Source organism: Piliocolobus tephrosceles, chromosome 17 (genome assembly GCF_002776525.5).
Source record: "Piliocolobus tephrosceles isolate RC106 chromosome 17, ASM277652v3, whole genome shotgun sequence".
NCBI classification, from domain to species: domain Eukaryota; kingdom Metazoa; phylum Chordata; class Mammalia; order Primates; family Cercopithecidae; genus Piliocolobus; species Piliocolobus tephrosceles.
Window position 1 is genome coordinate 38,381,267 of NC_045450.1, and position 22,079 is coordinate 38,403,345.

At 38.3% G+C, this 22,079-nt stretch overlaps 1 protein-coding gene across 3 annotated transcripts in view; it reads right to left on the reverse strand.

The window, feature by feature from the left end:
- Positions 1 to 411: 411 nt before the first annotated feature.
- Positions 412 to 22,079, reverse strand: part of RPGRIP1L (RPGRIP1 like) — a 96,366-nt gene continuing 74,698 nt past the window's right edge. For 2 of the 3 annotated variants that reach the window (XM_023209951.1, XM_026456850.1), the window contains 4 exons: positions 16,217 to 16,400; positions 9,997 to 10,081; positions 4,456 to 4,589; positions 412 to 1,154 (listed from right to left, as the gene is read on the reverse strand). In XM_023209951.1, the coding sequence (XP_023065719.1) occupies positions 1,042 to 1,154; positions 4,456 to 4,589; positions 9,997 to 10,081; positions 16,217 to 16,400 (516 nt within the window). In that variant the 3' untranslated portion in view covers positions 412 to 1,041. The remainder of the gene's footprint in view (positions 1,155 to 4,455; positions 4,590 to 9,996; positions 10,082 to 16,216; positions 16,401 to 22,079) is intronic. The other variant, XM_031934436.1, reaches the window with a different exon arrangement.

Genomic DNA, 22,079 nt, shown 5'->3' on the forward strand with positions numbered 1-22,079 from the left:
TCTAGAGACAATTCCTTTGCAGCATTGATTCACAGCTCCATTAAAAATATCAATTAAATCCTTCAGTGAGATTGGGTAAAAGCTAGAAAATTAACTTTTGGAGCTGCTTTTCGAGGATCTGGTTACCCAGATACACCTCGGCACTGTACTGGCTTGATGTAAATTTAAATAATGATAAAAAGATACTCCTTTCACGTCTAACTAAGCATATCTGAATTTGAGTTATACTTTTCATAATTTCTTTCTATGTCATATGCTGTTTTCAACATGTAAATTTCACGTCTATCTATATACCTATCTCCTTTTTATATATACAGCCTTGGATCCCATATCACCATTACAAATACATGAACATAATACATATAGAATTAACTTTTATGAAAGAAAAACAAAAAACTTGCAGTCATTGAATAAGTTGGTGCTAAGTTTCATTCTTTATATTTAATTGATAGAAACTGCACGCATCAAAGAAAATGCATACTGAGCTTTAATGTGCATAAAATGGATATTAGCATTTTAAAGAGGAAGATTAACACATTAATCCAAGTAATTTTCATATATTGCTTCTAATAAAATCTTCACAGTATAAAACTCTTAATGAGGCTAGTCATAGGCATTCCATTTAGTGGGACAATTAGGGATAACATAAAAGTACTTCTTTTTCATAGGTTTTCTAAGATTTATGCTTTTGCTTATTAAAAATAAAAATGGGAATTACATTTCAGTTCTTCCTAAGAAAATGTTAGGAAGATTTGCAAATAGACTTTCTCATGCTATCATGTAGGTATACATTATTGAGAAGGTACTGCCCATTATGGAGAACTTAAGTCCTGAGGGTTGGCAGTTATGAGAAAGAGGGAGTAGAGAAATAAACAAATGAAAAAGTATACAAAACTTCAACACTTCAAACCCAGGTCTCCCCACTCCCAGCTTCCCATGAATTATAGATTATATACACCAGAGTAATTACAAAAATCTCATGTAGGAGCCTTCACATGAGCATTTACTCAGGAGTAGGAGATGCTTCTGGAGCAGTTGCTTTCAAGCCTCCAAGTCATCTCTGTATTGCTCGTAGACAGACCGGAGGGCATGGAGAGCTTCGACTGTTATCCTGAGCTTGCCAATACCTTTATCATCTGCTCGTGCATCAAAAACTAGGGAGAAAAGAGCAGGAAAGTGTTAATGTTGTTCAACAGATTTTTCTTTGGAAAGGCTCGCAGACAGAAACAGTAGTTGAAAAGATGAAAATAGTTCTACAGAAGTCCAAAGTTCACTGGCATCTTGGGTATTTAAAGAATAAACCTTGTCACGTGTGCATGGAGATGAGCATTTGAGACGTACTGCATGGACCTGTACATATTGCTAGTGGAGCTAAAACTAGCGAGTTAATCCTGAAGTTTACCTAGTGAAAGCCTCTAAGATAATGACCCTCACATGCAATCAGAATTTTTAAGCTAGTGGCTGGGTGTGGTAGCTCATGCCTGTAATCCCAGCACTTTGGGAGGCCGAGGTGGGGGGATCACCTGAGGTTGGGAGTTTGAGACTAGCCTGACCAACATGGAGAAACCCCGTCTCTACCAAAAAAAAAAAAAAAAAATAGCCGGGCATGGTGGCGCATGCCTGTAGTCCCAGCTACTCAGGAGGCTGAGGCAGGAGAACCGCTTGAACCCAGGCGGTGGGGGTTGCGGTGAGCTGAGATCATGCCACTGCACTCCAGCCTAGGCGACAAGAGCGAGACTCCTTCTCAAAAAAAAAAAAAAAAAAAAAGAATTTTTAAGCTAGTAAGCAGTAGGTCTACAGGGAATTTATGATAATCTATACAGTGCTTCAGAATGGCAAACCGCTGTATAGATGTTACATGATCATAGCTTGAATTAGTTATTTATCTTTTTCAGGAAAACATTCCATTTAAAATAGATCTTATGTGGAATTAGAAAAGATTAAAATGGCAGACCCAAGAATCTTAAGGTCTGTGGGTTTGAGTATGCGTGGGATTTTCTTGGAAGAGGGGCCACTCCTTTTAGAGGTGTCCCAAAGGTAGACTTGGGCTCAAGTGATCCCCACACTGTGGCCTCCCCAAGTGTTAGGATTAGAGACCTGAGCCACTGCACCCAGCCCGGAAGGTGGACTATTTGACTGGAGCCAAGGGCATTCTCTGGGCTCAGTGGTGGGAGCCAGATGGGATGCTGATTCAACCCGAGACTCCATCCCTTGTGGACAACGATAGTGTCTAGTGACTCAAGGCCAAAAACCTGGACTTTCTAAGTTTGATAACACTTATCACTTTTGAGTCTTTATATAGTTTCCTGTTTTTTTTTTTTTTTCTTTTTTTTAACAGTGTCTGGCTCTGTCACCCAGGCTGAAGTACAGTGGTGTGATCTCGGATCACTGAAACCTCTGCCTCCAAGGGTCAAGCCAACCACCCACCTTAGCCTTCTGAGTAACTGGGACTACAGTTGGGTGCCATCATGCCCAGCTAACTTTTACATTTTTTTGTAGAGATGGGGTTTCGCCATGTTGCCCAGGTTGGTCTTAAAACTCCTGAGCTCAAGCAATCCACCTGCCTTGGTCTCCCAAAGTGTTGGGATTACAGGTGTGAGCTACCACACTGGCTTAGTTTCCAGTTTATAATTCCTTGTGGTTTTCCTTGAACTTTAATGTATGTGTGTGTTGTTTTTTAATTCCAAGAAAATTTGTTAGAAAGCCTTACAACTTGATACATAAAGAGTTAGGTGCAGAAACTGAGCACTGGTGAAGTCAAAATGGCATGAGTGGTCCCCAGCTCATTCTCTGGAGCTGTCATCTCTGCTTTGGGACTTCTCACTTCTATGCTTGCCACAGAACAAAGCCGTAAAATCCCAACCTCACCTATGCCTAATCTTCTGGCTCTTTCCCAAAACATGGCCACAATAGCTGGCCATGTCAGATCAGTGGGTCATATGTGATCTCACAGAAGAAGATGGGTTGCTAAACAACTGTCTGGAAAAAATACCAAGAATATAAAGTAGAGATAATTGTGGCATTTTTGTCAGACTTTCTTGGTCCTGGTAGTCTTTAATAGGGTTCAGGTTAATATTTCAATCCTCTCATCTTTTTCTCTGTGCCAAAGTTGGGACCAACTGCCACGTGGTTAGAAATGTACAGTTTATAAAGATTTCCCAGAAGAAGTTTCTAATTTGGTTATTTGGTCTACTTTGGTTAATTATTTGGCTTGAGCCTGACTTTTGAGCACTTGACACACACCTAGGACAAGCAGCTTGACAATGAACCAGGGCTGAACTACAGCGTAAGCAGAATGCCTGGCACTCAAGAGGTGCTCACTTCAGTGTTTGTTGAATGCACAAGTGAATATGTAAACAAGTCGTGCACATTTTTCCAGAGATGGCTCTGCTAACTCAACAAATGGGACTAGGAATCAGCTTTATTTCTCTATTTACTACATAAAGCCTAGGCCATCTCTGATTATGATTTTAAAAAGTCTGATTAATAAAACAATTTAGCATGTTCTAGAAACAGAAGAATAGAGAATAGAAATTAAGCATTGTTGGGAATCACAACTAGTGAGGTAAAAATCCAGGACAGCACATTTGTCAGGAACAGATCAAATGTCATTACTCCTCACAAAATCCTGGTGGGAAGTAAGGGATCAAAACTACTTCCTTGCTGTGACTGTATCACTACATTGCAACACTGAATTAAAGAGAAGCCTTGAGAAAGACACTGTCAGGATCACTCAGAATACCACGCTTAAGGTTAAGTACCTTAGTAGAAATAAGGCTTCCATAAACATTAACAGAATAACATGCTTAAGGTTAAGTCTTAACTGAAATGTGGCTTCCATAAACAACCTTGGAAAAACATCTGGCCAGGCTTAGTGGCTCACGCCTGTAGTCCTGGCATTTTGGGAGGCTGAGGTGGGCAGATCACTTGAACCAAGGAGTTCAAGACCAGCCTGGGCAACATGATGACATCCTGTCTCTATAAAAAATACCAAAAATTTTAGCTGGGCGTGGTGATGCACGCAGGTAGTCCCGGGTACCTGGGAGGCTGAGGTGGGAGAATTGCTTGAGTCTAGGAAGTTGAGGCTGCAGTGAGCCAAGATTGTACTCCAACTTGGGTGACAGAGCACAACTCTGTCTCAGAAAACAAACAAACAAACAAACAATGGCCAACTTTTTCTCATACCTTCACCCAATACTAAAAAATGAATAATTTCTTGTGAAGCTAAATTAATTATTTTACAATTTCTGTTCATTCAAAGGAAAGCAGGTGGGGAAGGCAGGAAAAGGATGTTGGAAGACACCTCAGCTTCAACAAGGCATCAACTTGAGTTGTAAAGGATTCAAGTAACGTGTGACTCAGCACACTTGGAGCCAGCAAAAAGAAGGTTTCAATAAAGAGTTTGGAGTTCAGCAACTGTTGGTTGCACAAACTGAGTAACATTTTCACCCATACCATCGATGTTTTGCTCAATGAGGTCCCTCCCTTCCTGAAACATGTTGGCAAGGTCAATGTGAGCCACGCCAATGTCCTCACACTCCAGGTCCTGCTCATCCTCTGGAGGGTCACTGACCACAGTGAAGCGAATGCTGGTAAGGCAGAGATCAGAGAAAGTCATCACCAAGTGAGAAGAAATCACCACAAGACAAAACTCCCAAATGGGGTGTTATCACTAGGTATAAAATGTTAAAGTTTCCAATTATCCCAATAAAAAGAAAGGTACACTAGGTTAGATAAGTTATTATATGAACTATTAGAATTGTTATAAAACACCCAACCTTCAAATGAACACTAATCCACTTTCCAAGCACTGATTAACATTTATCTCTATAATCTGAGAAAATTACTAGGCAAAGAGAAGAACCAGATGTTCACTCTATTACATACTATCTGATTGTATTTTGACACCTCTACTTTTAAGGCTAAAAGGATGAAGTGAATAAAGACCATGGAAGTTCAATGGTCAGCATTTTCCATAGAAACGTAACATTTCCTATAGAAACACACAACTCTGGAGTTGCTACTAAGGACTTTAACAAAACTGTATGTATTCTACAAAACGCAGAGATCATGCTCCCAGGGTAACATTTGAATCATGTTAGATAAATGTTGTAACTCTGCCCAACAGTTATATCAAATGTTTGTATTACTTCAGCAATCTTTAACTTATAATCATAGCATCCAAGTTTTATTTTACTTTAAGACATATAATTGTAGGGTTCTGATGGAACTGATTTGAATTAGTGGCTTTTGTAGAGGCCAAATGCACTTGGATTGACCAAATGACAGGAATTTACAGTTAAGTACTCTTTTGATATGTCTTGGCAGCATAGCTTAAACCATAGATGCTTGTAAACTTTACCATTTTAAACTTTTCAAAGTGTATCCATCCCAAATCAGAAACAAAATAAGAAACATAAAAATCTACATCTCTGAGAAATCATGCCTTGAAAAACACAAATAAAATCCTTTCCAAATGCTTATAGGTAAACGTGACAATACATTTAACCAACTTGCTGAAAGTAAGTATTCTACATTGAATTCCTTTCCTAAGTCTCTGTTTTTAGCTAGCAACAAGAATTTTTTTGTTTTTTGTGTTTTTTTTGAGACAGAGTCTCACTTTGTCACCCAGGTTGGAGTGCAATGATGCAATCTCAGCTCACTGCAACCTCTGCCTCTTGGGTTCAAGCGATTCTCCTGCCTCAGCCTCCCTAGTAGCTGGGATTACAGGTGCCCACCACCACATCCGGCTAGTTTTTGTATTTTTAGTAGAGATGAAGTTTCACTGTATGTTGGCCAGGCTGGTCTCCAACTCCTGATTTCAGGTGATCTGCCCACCTTGGCCTCCCAAAGTAATGGGATTACAGGCGTGAGTCACCGCATCCAGCCTGCAATAAGTTTTTAGTAGAAAACAAAAATGCTTTAGGTCAAAATCAAAGTTAGTGCCTACTCATAAAATAATTATAAAGAGTACAGATCTTGGCCTTCAATGTGGTACAAAGGAATTTTTATAACATGTATAAGACAGAGGGATTAAGATGGAGTGGTTAAGGGCATCCATTCTGGGCTCAAATTCCTGCTTTCCTACTGCTTAGCTGTGTGACCTTAGACAAATTACTTAACCTCTCTCATCTCAGTTTCCTTACCAGTGGAATGGAGATAATTATACCTATCTTACAGGGCTCTTGTGAGGATCAAATGAGATGATACAAGTGAACTGTTGCCTGGAACACAGTAAGCACTGAGTAAATGTTTGCTCTTTTTTTTACTAGTATTTTTAATATAGATAGAGCTGCTTATGCTTCTACATTTCTAACGGGAAAGAAAAACGTGGCATTGGAAAAGCTTGTTTCAATTGAAATTTTAGTTAGATTCCCAAATTATACATTGACTATGTCATTCAATTAAGTAAGATGAATGATGATGAAATAAGTTTTCCTAAAATGAATTAGGAAAAGAGGAAGAATTAAAACTGCTTGGAAGAGGAGGAATTAAAAGTAATATATAATGCACATATTATAACACAAGACTTACAGAAAAGACTGAGGCTATGCAGACTGTAATAATAATGTTAAGTGTTATCTTCATACAGTGTCTCATATCTAAGGATCATGTCTGTAACACTTTACAAATGCAGACAATTACCTCCGCTGAATATATGAGAATTCTGTGGCAAAAGAAAGCCTTCTAAATGCCAGAGAAAGAACTAGAAATTTAAAAATGCAATATTTCTGGCTTTAAATTCTATATAGAGAAAAATAAGATGTCAAAAACAAAATTAAGAAACCAGAAAGTTAAGCTGAAAAGGGAGGAAAAGTACACTAAAATCATTTAAGAATTAAAACTAATTTTTAAAAAATCACAAAAAGACACACACAGAATCTTACATCTTACTTCCAACACTGCCAAAACAAAAAGGCAAAACTTTGCTCCATGTCTGGAAGAATGCTTACAGTCTAGTCTGAGGACCTGGATCAACACAGGGAGCAGATGTCAAGCACTCAGGTGGAAGGAAACACAGGAAGTGCTACTTGAGCTACTTCTGCCTCCTCTTCCCACCTCTTTCTCCTGCCACTCTACTTCTCAGTGGGACCAGACTTGCTAACCACCTCTGCCTGGTCCTGGAACACATCCCTCTATACTCCTTCATGCCTGGAGTTCCCTCTGCCCGAAACGATATTCTCTAAGCTTTTTGTGACTTGACTGAGTCCTCTCATCCTTCATGAACCAGCTTACGTGTCACCTCCTCAGATTCAATGCTGAGGATTCACTGAATTTGATTCAGCTTTCACTGTTATTTTCTATTTTGGCATTTAACTTGTTTGGTTTTCTCTTAGTCTTACTGCAAATGTAATTAATTTATCTGTCTATTTATCATCATAGTCTGTCTTCCTCAGGGGTGGATCTGTTCAAGGGAACACTGTTAACAAGAAAAAACTGAAACCAAAAAGGGACCTTAAGTCAGTGTTAAACTATGACTTCAAATAAATACTGTTTGAAGGCACATTTCAATATATTACCTCCCTTTTAAAGTGACACATGTATATTTGCAGATACAGCATGGGGTGGCATGCAAAGGTACTATATATAATTTATTATACAATGTCTATAACTTTAGACATGTTGGGGAAGATACATCAAACTTCTCCAACCGTTGCTTTGTAGGTTATCACCAATATTCAACAGGGTTGCTGTCTGAGAAAGTGAATTCTCATAAACTAGGAGCTACTTTAAATAATGTGACCTCTGAGTATTTAAAAAAGGTAAGAACGTTTGCTGAAATAACAATCGGCTTTTGGCTGTGGAAAAACATACATGTAAATGCCTATTTCCCTTAGGAAAATGATACTGTTGAGGGAGAGCAGTAAATGGGGCCATCCTCTCCCATGGTGGTTCGAGGAGTGCATGGCCAGCACTCAAATACTCATCCATGGTTGGAAGCCCTGAGCCAGTCACTTGGCACCTGCAACACCTCTCTATCTTTCTAAAAAATGACATGAACATTTGTTTCTTTGGCGGGTGTTGACAGAAACAACCATGGGAGAGTGGGAGTCATTACAGTTACTGTGGACTTTTCTCTTTGAGACAGGGTCTTGCTCTGTCACCCACGCTGGAGTACTGTGGCGCAACCATTGCTTACTGCAAGCTCGAACTCCTGGGCTCAAGCGGTCCTTCCTGCTCAACCTTCACAGTAGCTGGGACTACAGGTGCATGCCACTATGCCAGGCTAATTTTTTAAAATTATTTTTAGTAGAGATAGGGGGTCTCACTATGTTGCTCAGGCCAGTCTCTAACTTCTGGGTGCCAGGGATCCTTTTGCCTTGGCTTCCCAAAGTGCTAGGATTAGAGGTATGAGCCACCGCACCTGGCCTTTTTAAATTTCTTAATCTATTCTGGTACAAGTAAGTGGGTCCTCTGAGGAAAGGCAGGTCTAACATGAAAGCAGAAGTTGCTTTTAAATTTTTAAAATAAACACTTTCGGGGTAAAAAAAATGGTCTCCCAATATGTTACAATATGATCTCACATTTCAGAAACAAAGCGAACACACAGGCAGACAAATAAGACTGAATAGGCTACTGAATCGCAGCCCAGGACTTGTCCATGGGAACTGAGCTCCATCCTAGACAGCCATGGTGCAGCTCGCTGACCGTAGGGAAGCAGATGCCATGGCCACTGCTGTTTATTCCCTCGTCACTCATGACCTGGGGTGACCCTGGGGGACTGGTGGTTTTGAAGGGGGCCCTGAAAGAAGCTGAAGCAAGTCAAACCGGAATGATTACCATCCTGGAAAAAGTAGAGCCTCAGGCTTAACAGGATTTTACCTTTCCTTCAGAAATAAAAACTGAGATCCAAAAAAATGATATATTTCAGGAGCTAGTGAAAGAATAGTGATAAAGCTATATTATCAGATCCCAAGAGCTAAGAATTCCAGTCTCTCTTCTTCAAACAGAAGATAAAATGCTAGTTTGGAAGCTCTTTTGAAAAATATGTCTTTAACATGGCCCTCTGGAAAGGAAAGAACTTGAGTCTCCTAAGGCAGCAGAGTCAGTGCTGTTTTTGAGGCAGGGATAGGCTGTGTCATCAGTAGGTCATAAGGCAAGGAGAAGTGGGCAATGGAGACAGAAAAGGTGTACTCAGGCCGAGGGAGGAGGGCCAGCAAGGGGCACTGGAGAAACCAGCTTGTGGTTAACAAGCAGCACAGGGGTAACTCCTCAAACTCTGCGGCAGAAGCTCACACAGAAGCACTAACTTTTTAAGATCAGTTTTTTTTTCTTCTGAAAATTATATACATGTATTTTCTCTACTGAACCAGAATTGCAAGGTATCCTATTTAAATTAGAAAAAAATGCCTTCAAAAAATAATAATGAAATGATGGCTTATTAAACAGTGATAGTAAGATACAAATTAGTCTGAAAGGCTGATGAGCCATTACAAACAATAATATTAATGTCACTACTCACAATGATTGCAGTTAACACTCACTGTGCACTACGTGTCAGGTACTATACTATCTGTGTTACATATATATCTCATTTAATCCTCACACCAACCCTCTATGGTGTATCATCTCCATTTTAACGTTGAAGAGAGAGAGGTGCAAGAAGGTTAGGTAACTTGTCTGAGGTCAGTCAGCTAGAAAGCAATAAGACAGGAATTTACACCCAAGGCATGTGACTCCAGAGTGTACCCACCTTTCAACCTGTTAGTCTTTACAACTACAGGAGTGGCAACAGGATACTTTATACACGTTGCCCAGTCTTTGGTGTTCAAAGTCCTATAGGATCGTTACAATTACTTTGTATAGTAGGAAGGGCCATTACATTTCTAGGAAGAAAGCGATCTACAGAGATCCCGTACTCATTCAAGGACACAGAGTGAGTCACAGAACCCCAGTGTTCTGCTTCCTTATCTTGTGCCTTTTATTTTAACCACATCCTGCTACAGAGATCTACTTTATGTAAACCATTAGATAATTTGGACTGCCAAAATGTACCTTCTATTAGGCATCTCTTGTTTTTGTAGTATAGCTTTTAAGATGTCTCTCTTTGCTTGGTTGTTTTCTTTATCCACGTAGATCACTATACCAAAAGAAAAAAAATTCCAAAAAGGAAGTCACTCAGGAATAGGCTACATTAGTCCCACTCTGTATTTTTAAAAATACCTGTTTTTAAAGACGCAAGTCATGCCACCTCACTTGTTAGCCTGGGAAAAGAAAACAGCTCCAGAAACCAGAATCAAATCTGAACAGTCATGTGATCTAATGTCATGTCACTGGCAGGTTTATGTGCACACTGTCAGAAAAGATACAAGCAACATCTAAGAGTGCCACATCACTGTCACTGCCTGTTAATGGCACTGGCAGTCATGACAGTAAAAGCCAACGGTCTTTATTGCTTTGTATTTGAGGGATTTACTGCATTTTCTTTCACCCAAGAAGCAAGTGATAATGATAATGTATGGCAGAGTGCTTGTCCTTCCTGACAGCCTCAGTAATTTAATCCTTCTCTCCTGCCACAACATGCAATAAAAGAGGCGCCTAGTGTATTGGGTTGAGGAAATCCACAGGCTGACGCCTGCTGGTTAGGGGTATGGGAGAGAAAGGTGCAGGGAGAGAAAGGCTTTTTAGGGTGTGAGGTTTTTGGTTTTAAAGGCACATGCTGGCTTCGAGGAATGTGGCCAGACTTCACTTGGCTGAAGCATGAGATTAGATAACTGACCTCAAGTCTCAACAGAAAGAAGATGGTAAACTCTTGACATTGTAAGTAAGCGTCTGCACTTTGGGAAAATGGCATCTCAATGTGTGAACACTACAATTTTCCTTCTGATTATTTTTTCTCAGTTGGGCAGCCTTTCAGCCATGCATTAGCTTCTGAAGGCATTTCTTTTTCATATGCCATTTTGGATGTAAAGGCTCCCCTGTGACCAGATCTCAACTTAGAGATTATCCCTGGTCAAAAGCACACAAAGGGTGAAAGATATCATGATAATTCTAAAGCCATTTCTCCTTAGGCTGTGCCAGGAACAAACATCTTTTATGTTGAAAATGTTTCCCTGAACAATTTTAGTTCAATTCCAAATTATGATGCTATCAACTCATTTGTTTGGCTCAGTTGAGCAAATATTAACTGAGGGCCAAAGGCACTGAGTAGGCACATAGTGGGAGAGACATAAAGGTACAGGTATAGGGGTGGGTTAGTGGTTTCAGAGAAGAATCATCCAAGACATAATAACCAAGTTAATAATCAACTCTGGATAGCCAAAGTCAAACACGAGCTCCTAGCTTACTGCTGTTTGCATGATATCATATTAGTAAATGTGGCTAGTTATATAGGTTACTGAAGTTTATAGAAATCAATACAGATTCAAAGGTTCAGAGTATTTTGTTTTATTTCCCAATGCCAAAAAGTCATGCTAACAGATCACTGGAAGATAGTACTTTGTTTTTTAGAAGCTGCTAGTTACACAATGCTAAAGGGGAACTTTTTTTCCAAATGGGATTTTTTTTTTTTTTTTTGGCTGTTAATTACCAATTCAAGATATGGTACACCATATTGTTTTTAACTTCAGAGTTGTAAAGCTTTTATGTCATACTGGCTTCCATTGTTTGAAGACAAGGGTAATCTCAGTGGTTAAAAAAAAAAAGACTGAATTTCGAATGCCAGCATTCAAATAAAGGGTCTTCCAATTAAACCTAGAACAGATTTGATAAATTTCAATGGCTTAAAACTTTTTTTATTGTGGCAAAATATGCATAACATAAAATTTACCATCTTAAATTAACAATTAAGTATTCAGTTTAGTGGCATTAAGTACCTACACATTGTGATACAACCGTCACCATTATCCATTTCCAGAACTTCTTCATCTTCCCAAACCAAAACTCTACACTCATTAATCAATAATTTTCCATTCTTCCCTCCTCCCAGCCCGTGGTAACCACTTTTTGTCTGTATGAATCTGACTACCCGAGGTATGTCATGTAAGTGGAATCATACAGTATTTGTCCTTTTGTGTCCGGTTTATTTCATTTAGCTTTGGTGTTCTCAAGGTTCATACATCTTGTAGCATATGTCAAATTTAATTTCTTCTTAAGGCTGTATAATATTTCATCACATGTATATACCACATTTTGTTTATCCACTTATCCTGTGACAGACATCTGGATTGTTTCTACCTTTGACTATTATGGATAATGCTGCTCTAAACATGGGCATACAAGTATCTGAGTTCTTGATTTCAATTCTTTTTGGTATATACCCAGAAGTGAAATTGCTAGACCATATGGGTCATTCTAAATTTACTTTTTTTTTTTTCCTTAGAGATGGAGGTCTTGCTCTGTTACCCAGGCTGGAGTGCAGTGGTGTGATCATAGCTCACTGCAACCTCGAACTCCTGGGCTCAACTGATCCTCCCACCTTAGCTCTTAGCCTCCCCACGGTAGCTGGGACTACAGGTGCACACCACCATGCCCACCTAATTTTTATTTTTTGTAGAGGTGGAGTCTCCCTATGTTGCCCAGGCTGATCTTGAACTCCTGGCCTCAAGTGATCTTGCAGTCTTGGCTTCCCAAAGTGCTGGAATTACAGGTCTAAGCCACCATGACTGGCCTAATTTTTCTTTTCAAAACATTCTTACCATTGAAATTGGTTTTAAAAAGTGGTGTTGTTGGGGATTCCCTATGCTTCTGCTTTATCCGGTTGGCCAGCATACTATATTTCCTATTCTCTTAATAAAGATAAAAATAACTGCCACTATTTACTGGGTAATATTTATGTGCTAGGTACTACACTCAATACTTTTACTGTCATCATGTAGGTTAAGAACCTGACCCACATTTTACAGATGATTAAATGGATCCAGAGAAGGTTAGGAGTTTGCCCAAGACCACCTAGTTAGAATGCGGCAGAGCCAGAATTTGAATCCAGCAATATCAGCCTCAAGAGTCTGCTCTCTTAACCTCCATGCTACATAACCTCTCCTTCTTCTATGTGCAGCCAAAATTTTCCTGTTTAAGCTCTAGTCATTTTGTTAACACAAGGCTAGAGGGTGAGAATGTTTCATAACAGTATCAAGGGAAGTCACCTCATTTTCTTTTGTTTCATAAAGGAATATTGCTTAGATATACCTTGTCTAGGTATGTCAAATCATATTTCTTGGCAGAAAACTTCCAAATATTCTTTTTGAAAATACTCCAGCTATTTAACAATAAGCTTAGTTCTCCAAAAGTGTACCAAGTTGGAACTATGGCTCTCCTGCTTCCACAAACGAGGCCTAGAATGGGCATCTTTATCTAGCCCAACGGTTCTCAGTCTTCATTGTGTATCACAACCCCTTAAAGGGCTTGTTAAAATGCAGATTATTGAGTTGTATTCCCAGAGTTTCTGGTTCAGTAGGTCTGGATGAGGGCCTGAGAATTTGCAATTCTAACACGTTTCCAGCTTCTGTTGCTGCTGGTGGTGAGGGTTCTACACATTGAGAACCATTGTTTGGCCCAATATTCATTTGCCAAATTTTTAAATGGGATCAGGAGATAGTGAACACTTTCGGGTTGAATACTGTGGGAAAGAGGAACACTTTGGCCACCTCTGATTATGTCATGATATCCTATGACTAACCATGGTTCATCTGGCATACTAAAATCCTAGATGGTTAAAAAAACTTACAATTTCAAAACCTGAAATACATCCTATAAAAAGTAACTCTGGTGATTATTAAAAGTATCAGAACTCTCCAAAAGTTAAGGTATTTACCTTTCATTCCCCTCAGAAATCATATTTGTTTAGGACTTGTATGATTTTGACATAAACTTACTGAAAGCATATGTCTCAAAAAGGATACAAACTAGTAGTCCAAATACTTTAGTTGATCTTCAGTCATCTACCATTAAAAACATATCCTTTACTTCTGCAAGCTGGATAAATCCCTATATTCTGTTATCAATGTCATATGGCAGAAGAAATTCAGATGGCTTAATTATAAGGAGTTGATAACCTTGAATCTCAGATAATGTTTGTATTAAAGAGTTATCATCCCTATCATCCTTATCTTTGTCAAATTTCTCCTCCTATTAGTCATAAAATCTGATGTTTTACATCATCTTCATCTTTTGAATTAAACTTCAATTGTTCCAAAAGACAGACTGTTCAGAGGCTAAAGGTCCAGACCGGTATAAGTCTCATAAAAACTTTGGATGATTTCATTAATCTTTTTCTTCCCACTGTCAGTTCCATTGTAGACTTTATTCGGCCCAGACAACATTCTTCAGACCTACCATTAATCTTATTTTTCCCCAAACTATTTTCTTGCCTTTTCAGCATTCTCTGAGCAAAATTTATATGCCATTTGAGCATACATCACAGTTTGATCTAAAGAAAGATCTGTATTGCTCTTCAAGCAAATGGAAACATCTATTCCTTGACATGGCCAAGTTTCTCAATACCCAATTAATCTCTAAAAAACAATTTTGTTGCCAGTCCAACCAAATATTCTACTGCTGACCTTTACAAAGAATAATACAAAAGCCAAAGAGTTTGTCATTTTTCTTGGGGTATCTTTCCTAAAACTAGTTGACTGAACAGTTCTTTCATTATTAATAATATTTTGATATGGTTTTCTTTTCTGGTACTCTGCAATTGAGGATTTCCAGGAAGCCTGAGAAAATACTTTTGGAAATGTTTTCTTTATATTACGTGCATGAAATGAAGGAGGAATCAGATTCTTGTCCTGCCCACACTACTTACTTCACATGTGATTTCTTAACACACCTGTTATTATAGAATTTAAGCTGGAGTGGATCTTAGAAAGCACCTTACTTTTCAAATAAGAAACCAAGGAATCATGAAATTTAAACATCTTGCCTTAGTTCACATAATAGTAAAAATTGAGGATACAGAGAGGACTAGACCACTAGGCCACATCTCTGGATACTTAACACTACTGTCTTAAGGAATGAACATATTTCTAAAACTGCCAGATGGGAAAAAAAAAGGTAATCATGAGCATTTGTAATCCTGCTGATACAACAGCATGGTTATACTGTTGATTAAAATGCAATTTCTAAGATTAGTAAGGAAAAAATAGTGATGAACTAGCATGAGATGGCCTATTTTGCTAAAAATAGCACGACACTCCATTTTTATGGTTTGTTTTAATGTAGAGCTCTAGGAGAACATACTAAGCTGTTTTAGCTTAGGGTCATGGTAGCCTGATAATATTTTTTATTTCTCTCCAATTATATACTAACAATCACACAATAAAGTTGATTGATCTCAGAATTTATAGGGTACCTGTTGGGTCTGTGCTGGTCCGGTAAACTTACATGTCAATTGGCTGCTAGATCAAGCCCTAAGACAGAAAACCTGCCTGCTGCTATGAATGGATGTGTGTGCTGTATGATGAAAGGTGTAGTAAGAACTTACGCTTCACTCAATTAAAATCTTGAACAGCTAGACACTGAGAGATATACGCACATATTGTAAAAACATCCAAGTGATGACATTGATCAGAAAGGTAGACAAAAAACAGGACATTGAAAGCTTTGAATCATATGATTAAAAAACTACTTCTTTGAAAGATATTTCTTTGAAATATCATATATTTAAATTAAATTCCTAATTATAGACCCAGCTGACATTTTCCTATTGAACTATTACATAGCAGGACCATCTTAGAAATATTTTTTCACATTGTTTTGTTTTCTCTTAACTTTGGTTATTACCTCAACTTTCTTTTCTTTTCTTTTTTGACACAGGGTCTCACTTTGTCATTCAAGCAAGAGTGCAGTGGCAAGATCATAGCTCACTGCAGGCTCACCCTCCCAGGCTCAAGCAATCCTCCTGCCTCAGCCTCCTGAGTAGCTGGGACTATAGGTGTGTAACACCATGCCCGGCTAATTTTTGTATTTTTTTTTTTTTTTTGTAGAGACGAGGTTTCGCCATGTAGCCCAGGCTGGTCTGGAACTCCAGAGCTCAAGCGATCCACCTGTCTTGGTCTTCCAAAGTGCTAGGATTACAGGTGTGAGCCACTGTGCCTGGCCCAACTTTATTTTCTTAATCTTTATGCTACTGGTTTGACTTTTATTAATCAATTCTGACAAGACTTCCATGAATTTATGTGAACATTAGAGAAATAAACTTTCTCTCTGTTCTTTCTGCTTCTTTCATAAATAAAAAAGACAAACATAAAAGTCTATATTACAAATGAATCATACATACCACTGCTATAGTTATAGTAGACCCACTGCCCACTCTTGGGTTTTGGAAGTGACACGGGTGTCTCTTCAGCAGGAAGACTGTAGAATCGACACTCAACGAACAGCCGTTGGATAGTGTCATCCATGGTTACTTGAGAATCATTAAGGCTTAGAGCTATGATCTCAATCCGAATTTTTTCTGATGGCTGTTTAAAGAGCAAAAACAAAACAAAACAAAAGAAATAAAATAATTAAACAAAAAGATCCACTATTACTTTCCACTATCAATTTTAAATAAAACACGAAGGCCAATGGGCTTCTTTTCTTGAATGCAATGTACACTACTGTATGTTACACATGATAGATTATTCACGACAGAGAGCGAGAATGAGATTCTAATGCCCCAGGGTTTGAAGTTAACAGTGTCATGGCAATAGTCTCCTGATTTACATTTGAGGCTATAAATACCCCACTAGTAGTCTATCAGGAGTGAAGATTATGAGATCTTCATCTCCGATTGCTTTCAGAATGACAAGCTGTCCTTGTTTCAAACTATTTAATGAAGTACGTGTTTATCACTGCTTTTACTTAATCTACAGTACCTGAGAAAGTTTCAGTTATTCAGAGATCAAAGCCTGTTGAACACTTTATAGGTATTATGCTAATATGTGTAGCTATATGAATCAATATTAACTAGAGCAGAAACTACAGTTCATTCTCTCATATTCTGTCATAATATATTTTGTTCAATAAATAATACATTTTCAAGCAAAAGAAACAATTTTATGTCTAATTTGAACATTTTCTCACAATTTATTTTTAATTTTATTTTTACAAAATTAACAACTAAAATGGTGTTTATTTAATTTTCACTTTAATCCTTGCTTAATAGATTTTGGTGTTATAGACATTAACATGGGAATTACAAATGTTTCCTTGAGTAATGATTTCAAATAATTAATAGACTAGGATTAGAAATTGTATCACACTCCAAGATAACTCCTCAGTTAAATCTGTTTTTTACAATTTAAAGTTTGTCTTTTAGTATCAAAATCCTATTTTACTAAATTTAGAGACATGCTATAAATTATATAACGTCAAATAATAATTAGAAAAACCTGAAAATAAGACCTGTTTTTATGACCAGCTTTTAGGAATTCATTGTTAAATGTAAATCAGTGTGTAAATTCACCATAGTGGTTACTTAGATATTTCAAAGCATATAATTAATCAAATTGAAAAGTATAAGTATCCTATTGTAAAAATATTACCATAAAGAACAATTTTCATTGCTGTCAAACCCCCTCAATATTTGATGAAGTAATTTTACCCCCTTCTTTCAAAAGACATTTTCTTTTATTATGTATTCTAAGACACTTTAACTAAAAACCCAAATCTGAATATTTCAATAAGGTTATTTTATTATTCAGTAGATTCATGGAAATTTTACTAGGATGACAGAGAAAATTCCACACCATTCTGTCTCCACTAATACAGGTACAAGGCTGCAGCTGGCAATATTACTAGGATTAGCATAGTATGATGAAATATTTAAAGGAAAATTTTTTCTAAAACCTAATAAATCAAATGACTGCCAAATGTCATTAAAGTGATGGTCTTTGACTTGAATATGCTTTTCATATTCAAATTTGAAAAGAAAGAGATGAAAGCCTGGAAAGGTTACTCGGTTTCAACTAATAACCTCAAGCCCTCTCCGTTCACGTGCATAAAAAATGAAGTTGGCTCTATTGTCTAATCTCACTTCAGAAAACCCCTTCTCTGCTCGTTGAAGACTACATGGTAAAGAAAATATTTTAAATGATATATTTTTTCTTAAAATGTATTATGGTTGTGAAAATATTGTAATACATATATTTTATAATTCTGGTCTAAGTGCAGCATACTGTATAGTTAATTCTTCTACGTAAGTTGGAATTTGACAAACTTAGAATTATTATAGCAATAACATCTTATAAAACATTTATGTTTCTGCACAAAAGAATTAAAGGAAAATAGCCACAAAAAGAAAAAAGTGGTATACATACTTATTTCTACTCTGTGAAAATAGGAATTTAAAATTGTTTATCACAGAACCTGATAAAGAAGTAAATGAACTTGTAAATAGCAGGGGAATCAAATTTATCTAAGTGGTTATTTTATTAATAATATATTAGCTATACAATCCCCATATGAAAACTTGCATTATTGTAAGAACCAATTTAGGCTGTCAAATAAGACTACATGCAACTCTTTAAAGTTTAAAATACAATCCTAGATAAAAGTATTCACTTGGATCCCAGCCAAAACACAAAAACAAAATAACAAAACCCCAAACACCAAAACAACAAAAAAGAAAACTCACTGTATTATCAAAAAAGTCAAGAACTTTAAAATTCTTTTCATGATGTCCATCTTATGTCTGGTCAATTTTTTATATTTATTTGTGTATCTCTACACTACTGCCATTACTTCGATCAAATGTCCTTTTTAATTCTCTGACCAATACACCTGGCAGAAATGATCAGTTACTGTTTCTTCATTCATTTAATGCTACATGAATCAACTTGGAATAAATCCAAAAAGGGGTAAATTTTAAGCAGCTTTTACCTAAGAAAGTAAGCTCTAAATAAAGAATTTTTCCAAACATAAATTTTGACAAACGAAGCTAGACAATTTATTTTTCAACACTGGAACAATTCTGGTTGTGTTCAAGCCCCTCTGATTAAAAAGTTCAACCAGATTTTGTATAAAGATCTGAAGACTGGCCAGGCGCAGTGGCTCATGCCTGTAATCCCAGCACTTTGGGAGGCTGAGGCGGGCAGATCACGAGGTCAGGAGTTTTGAGACCAGCCTGGCCAACATAGTGAAACCCCATTTCTACTAAAATTACAAAAAATTAGCTGGGCGTGGTGGTGGGTGCCTGTAGTCCCAGCTACCTGGGAGGCTGAGGCAGGAGAATGGCTGGAACCCAGGAGGCAGAAGTTGCCGTGAGCTGAGATTGCATCACTGCGCCACTGCACTCCAGCCCGGGCGACAGTGCGAGACTCCATCTCAAAAAAAATATATAAATAAATAAATAAATAAATAAACAAACAAGATTAAGAAGCACTTTAAATGCATAATAGAAAACTTTATCTCAACATGTCAGAAATGAACTCATTCTCGCTCCTCTCCCCCAATCCTATTCATCCTGTGTTATTTCCTACCTCAGCTGATGACATCACCATCCACCTAGTCCTCTACAACCAGGAGACATAGCAGCATCCTTGCCTTTCCATTTTTTTCACACCCACTATATCCTAAAGGTCACCCATTCCTGCTCATTATACTTTCCAAATGTCTCTACAATTGGCCAGGTGCAGTGGCTCATGCTTATAAATCCCAGCATTTTGGGAGGCTGAGGGGGGCAGATCGTTTCAGCCCAGGAGCCCAGGAGTTGGAAACCAGCCTGAGCAATACGGCAAAAACACGTCTCTCCAAAAAACAAAACAAAAACCACACACACACACACACACACAAACTGGCCAGGCCTTGGAATGGCATGTGCCTGTGGTCCCAGCTACCTGGGAGGCTGAGGTGGGAGGATCGCTTGAGCCTGAGAGGTTGAGGCTGTAGTGAGCCATGATCGAGCCACTGCACTCTATGCACTCTAGCCTGGGTGACAGAGTGAGACCCTGTCTCAAAAAAAAAAAAATCAATTATTCACTGAATTGTTGAAAGCATATGATATTTCAGACATTGTTTTAACTGTTGGGGATATAAAGAAAAATAAGATGTTGTTTCTTTTCTATTTTTTATCTTAAGAGAAAATGCTAAGTTCCCATGGGGGTAACTAATACAATAGCTTCCTAGTTATTAGAAGGTAGAAATCTGACAGAACAAGGAGGGAGAAAATAGAAGGAACTGACATAAGAGATCTGAGAGCGAACTGGTAGCCGATTGATGAGCATTATGAGACTGTAAGCTCAGTGACGGTAGGGACTATTCGATTGCTCACTGCATTATGTAGTACACAATAAACAAGTGGATCTACTCTCATGACAAGAGAGAGGTGAGGCACTCATCTCTAATCTCTGGTCTGCAGTCCCAACCATTCTCCTTATTGTAGCAGAATTCTCTTCCTAAAAACCAATCAAATATCATCTTTCCATCTGAAAAGTCCTCCTATTGCCTTACACTCCAGCCACTCCTTTAAACTTGCGGTGTGCTGTTTTATATTGCTCAGTTTTTGCATCTGTTATTTATTGTGTGAAACCTTTTCCATCAAAATTCTACTCTTGTGAGGCTCTGAACCACACATCCTCTCCTTTATGGCAGCAATACTGATCTCCAGGAACGAGTTGGTTATTTCCTCCTCTGGGCCCTCACTGCCCTTCTCCATCACATTGTACTACATGGAACCGTTCGCATATTTGCCTCTCTCTATAGACTCTGGGTTTCAGGAGGGCAGGACCAATATCTTACTCATTTTTTGCTACTTCACATCCTCCCCAACATAGGCTCTCAATAAATATTTAATGAAATAGTGGAGACTATATATCTTTTATATATTCAGAATACCTTTTATTTTTCTTCAGGGTCTTGCTTTGTTGTCCAGGCTGAAGTTCAGTGGCAAGATGACGACTCACTGCAGTCTCAATCTCCCAAGCTCGAGTGATCCTCCCATCTCAGTCCCCTGAGTAGCTGGGACTAGAGGAGCAAGTCAACATACCCAGATAATTTTTAGTTTTTTTTGTAGAGATGGGGTTTCACTATGTTATCTGGATTGGTCTCAAACTCCTGGCCTGAAACAATCCTCCCACCTGGACCACTCAAAGTGCCAGGATCACAGGTGTGAGTCACAGTGCCCAGCCTAGAATATATTTTATTTATCGCCAGAACTATGTGAAGCTGCAGGTATTATTGCCTTCTCATTTAAAAAATATTTATTACGGCTGGGCGCGGTGGCTCGTGCCTATAGTCCCAGCACTTTGGGAGGCCAAGGCAGGCAGATCACGAGGTCAGGACATCAAGACCATCCTGACTAACATGATGAAACCCCGTCTCTATTAAAAATACAAAAAATCAGCTGGGCATGGGGGTACGCGCCTGGTACTTGGGAGGCTGAGGCAGGAGAATCACTTGAACCTGGGAGGAGGAGGTTGCAGTGAGCTGAGATCGTGCCACTGCACTCCAGCCTGGGCGACAGAGCGAGACTCCACCTAAAATAAAAAGGATGTTGTGTGCCTCTATGTTTTGGGGAGTGGTTATTATTAACTGCTGACAAATATATAGAACTCTTGTTCTTCTAGATTTTAATGAAATAAGACTATTGCAAGACAGCTGAATATTGTTGAATCTAAGTGGTAGGGTACCATTATTTCTACTTTTCTGCATGTTTGAAATTTTTCATCATAAGAAAATGGGGAAAAGTTTCACTCAGGTGAATTGGAAGAGGTCCTAAATAATATACTGATTCAAATTGAAGCAAAGGCTTTTAAAGAGATGAATAATAATGGTTGTTCAGAATTACTAGAGCAACATAACGGGTCATTCCTCTGCAGGCTATCAGCATCCTTTGATACAGGAAATTGGCCAGACAGCATAGGCTTTAGACTTTTCCTGTTTTGTTTCCCCTCTACATGTATGAACTTTTGTTACCAGGTAAGATGCTTCTTCTCAGTTCTTTTTTTCTTGTTCACCAATTACTCTATTAGCGTCCTCAGTCAGCAAGATGTCAGTATCACCATGTAAAAAGAACATTTGTAAATTTTGATTGTGGGCTGGCTGTGGTGGCTCACGCTTGTAATCCCAGCACTTTGGGAGGCCGAGGCAAGTGGATCACTCGAGCCCATGAGTTCAAGACCAGCCTGGCCAACATGGTGAAACCCCATCTTTACTAAAAA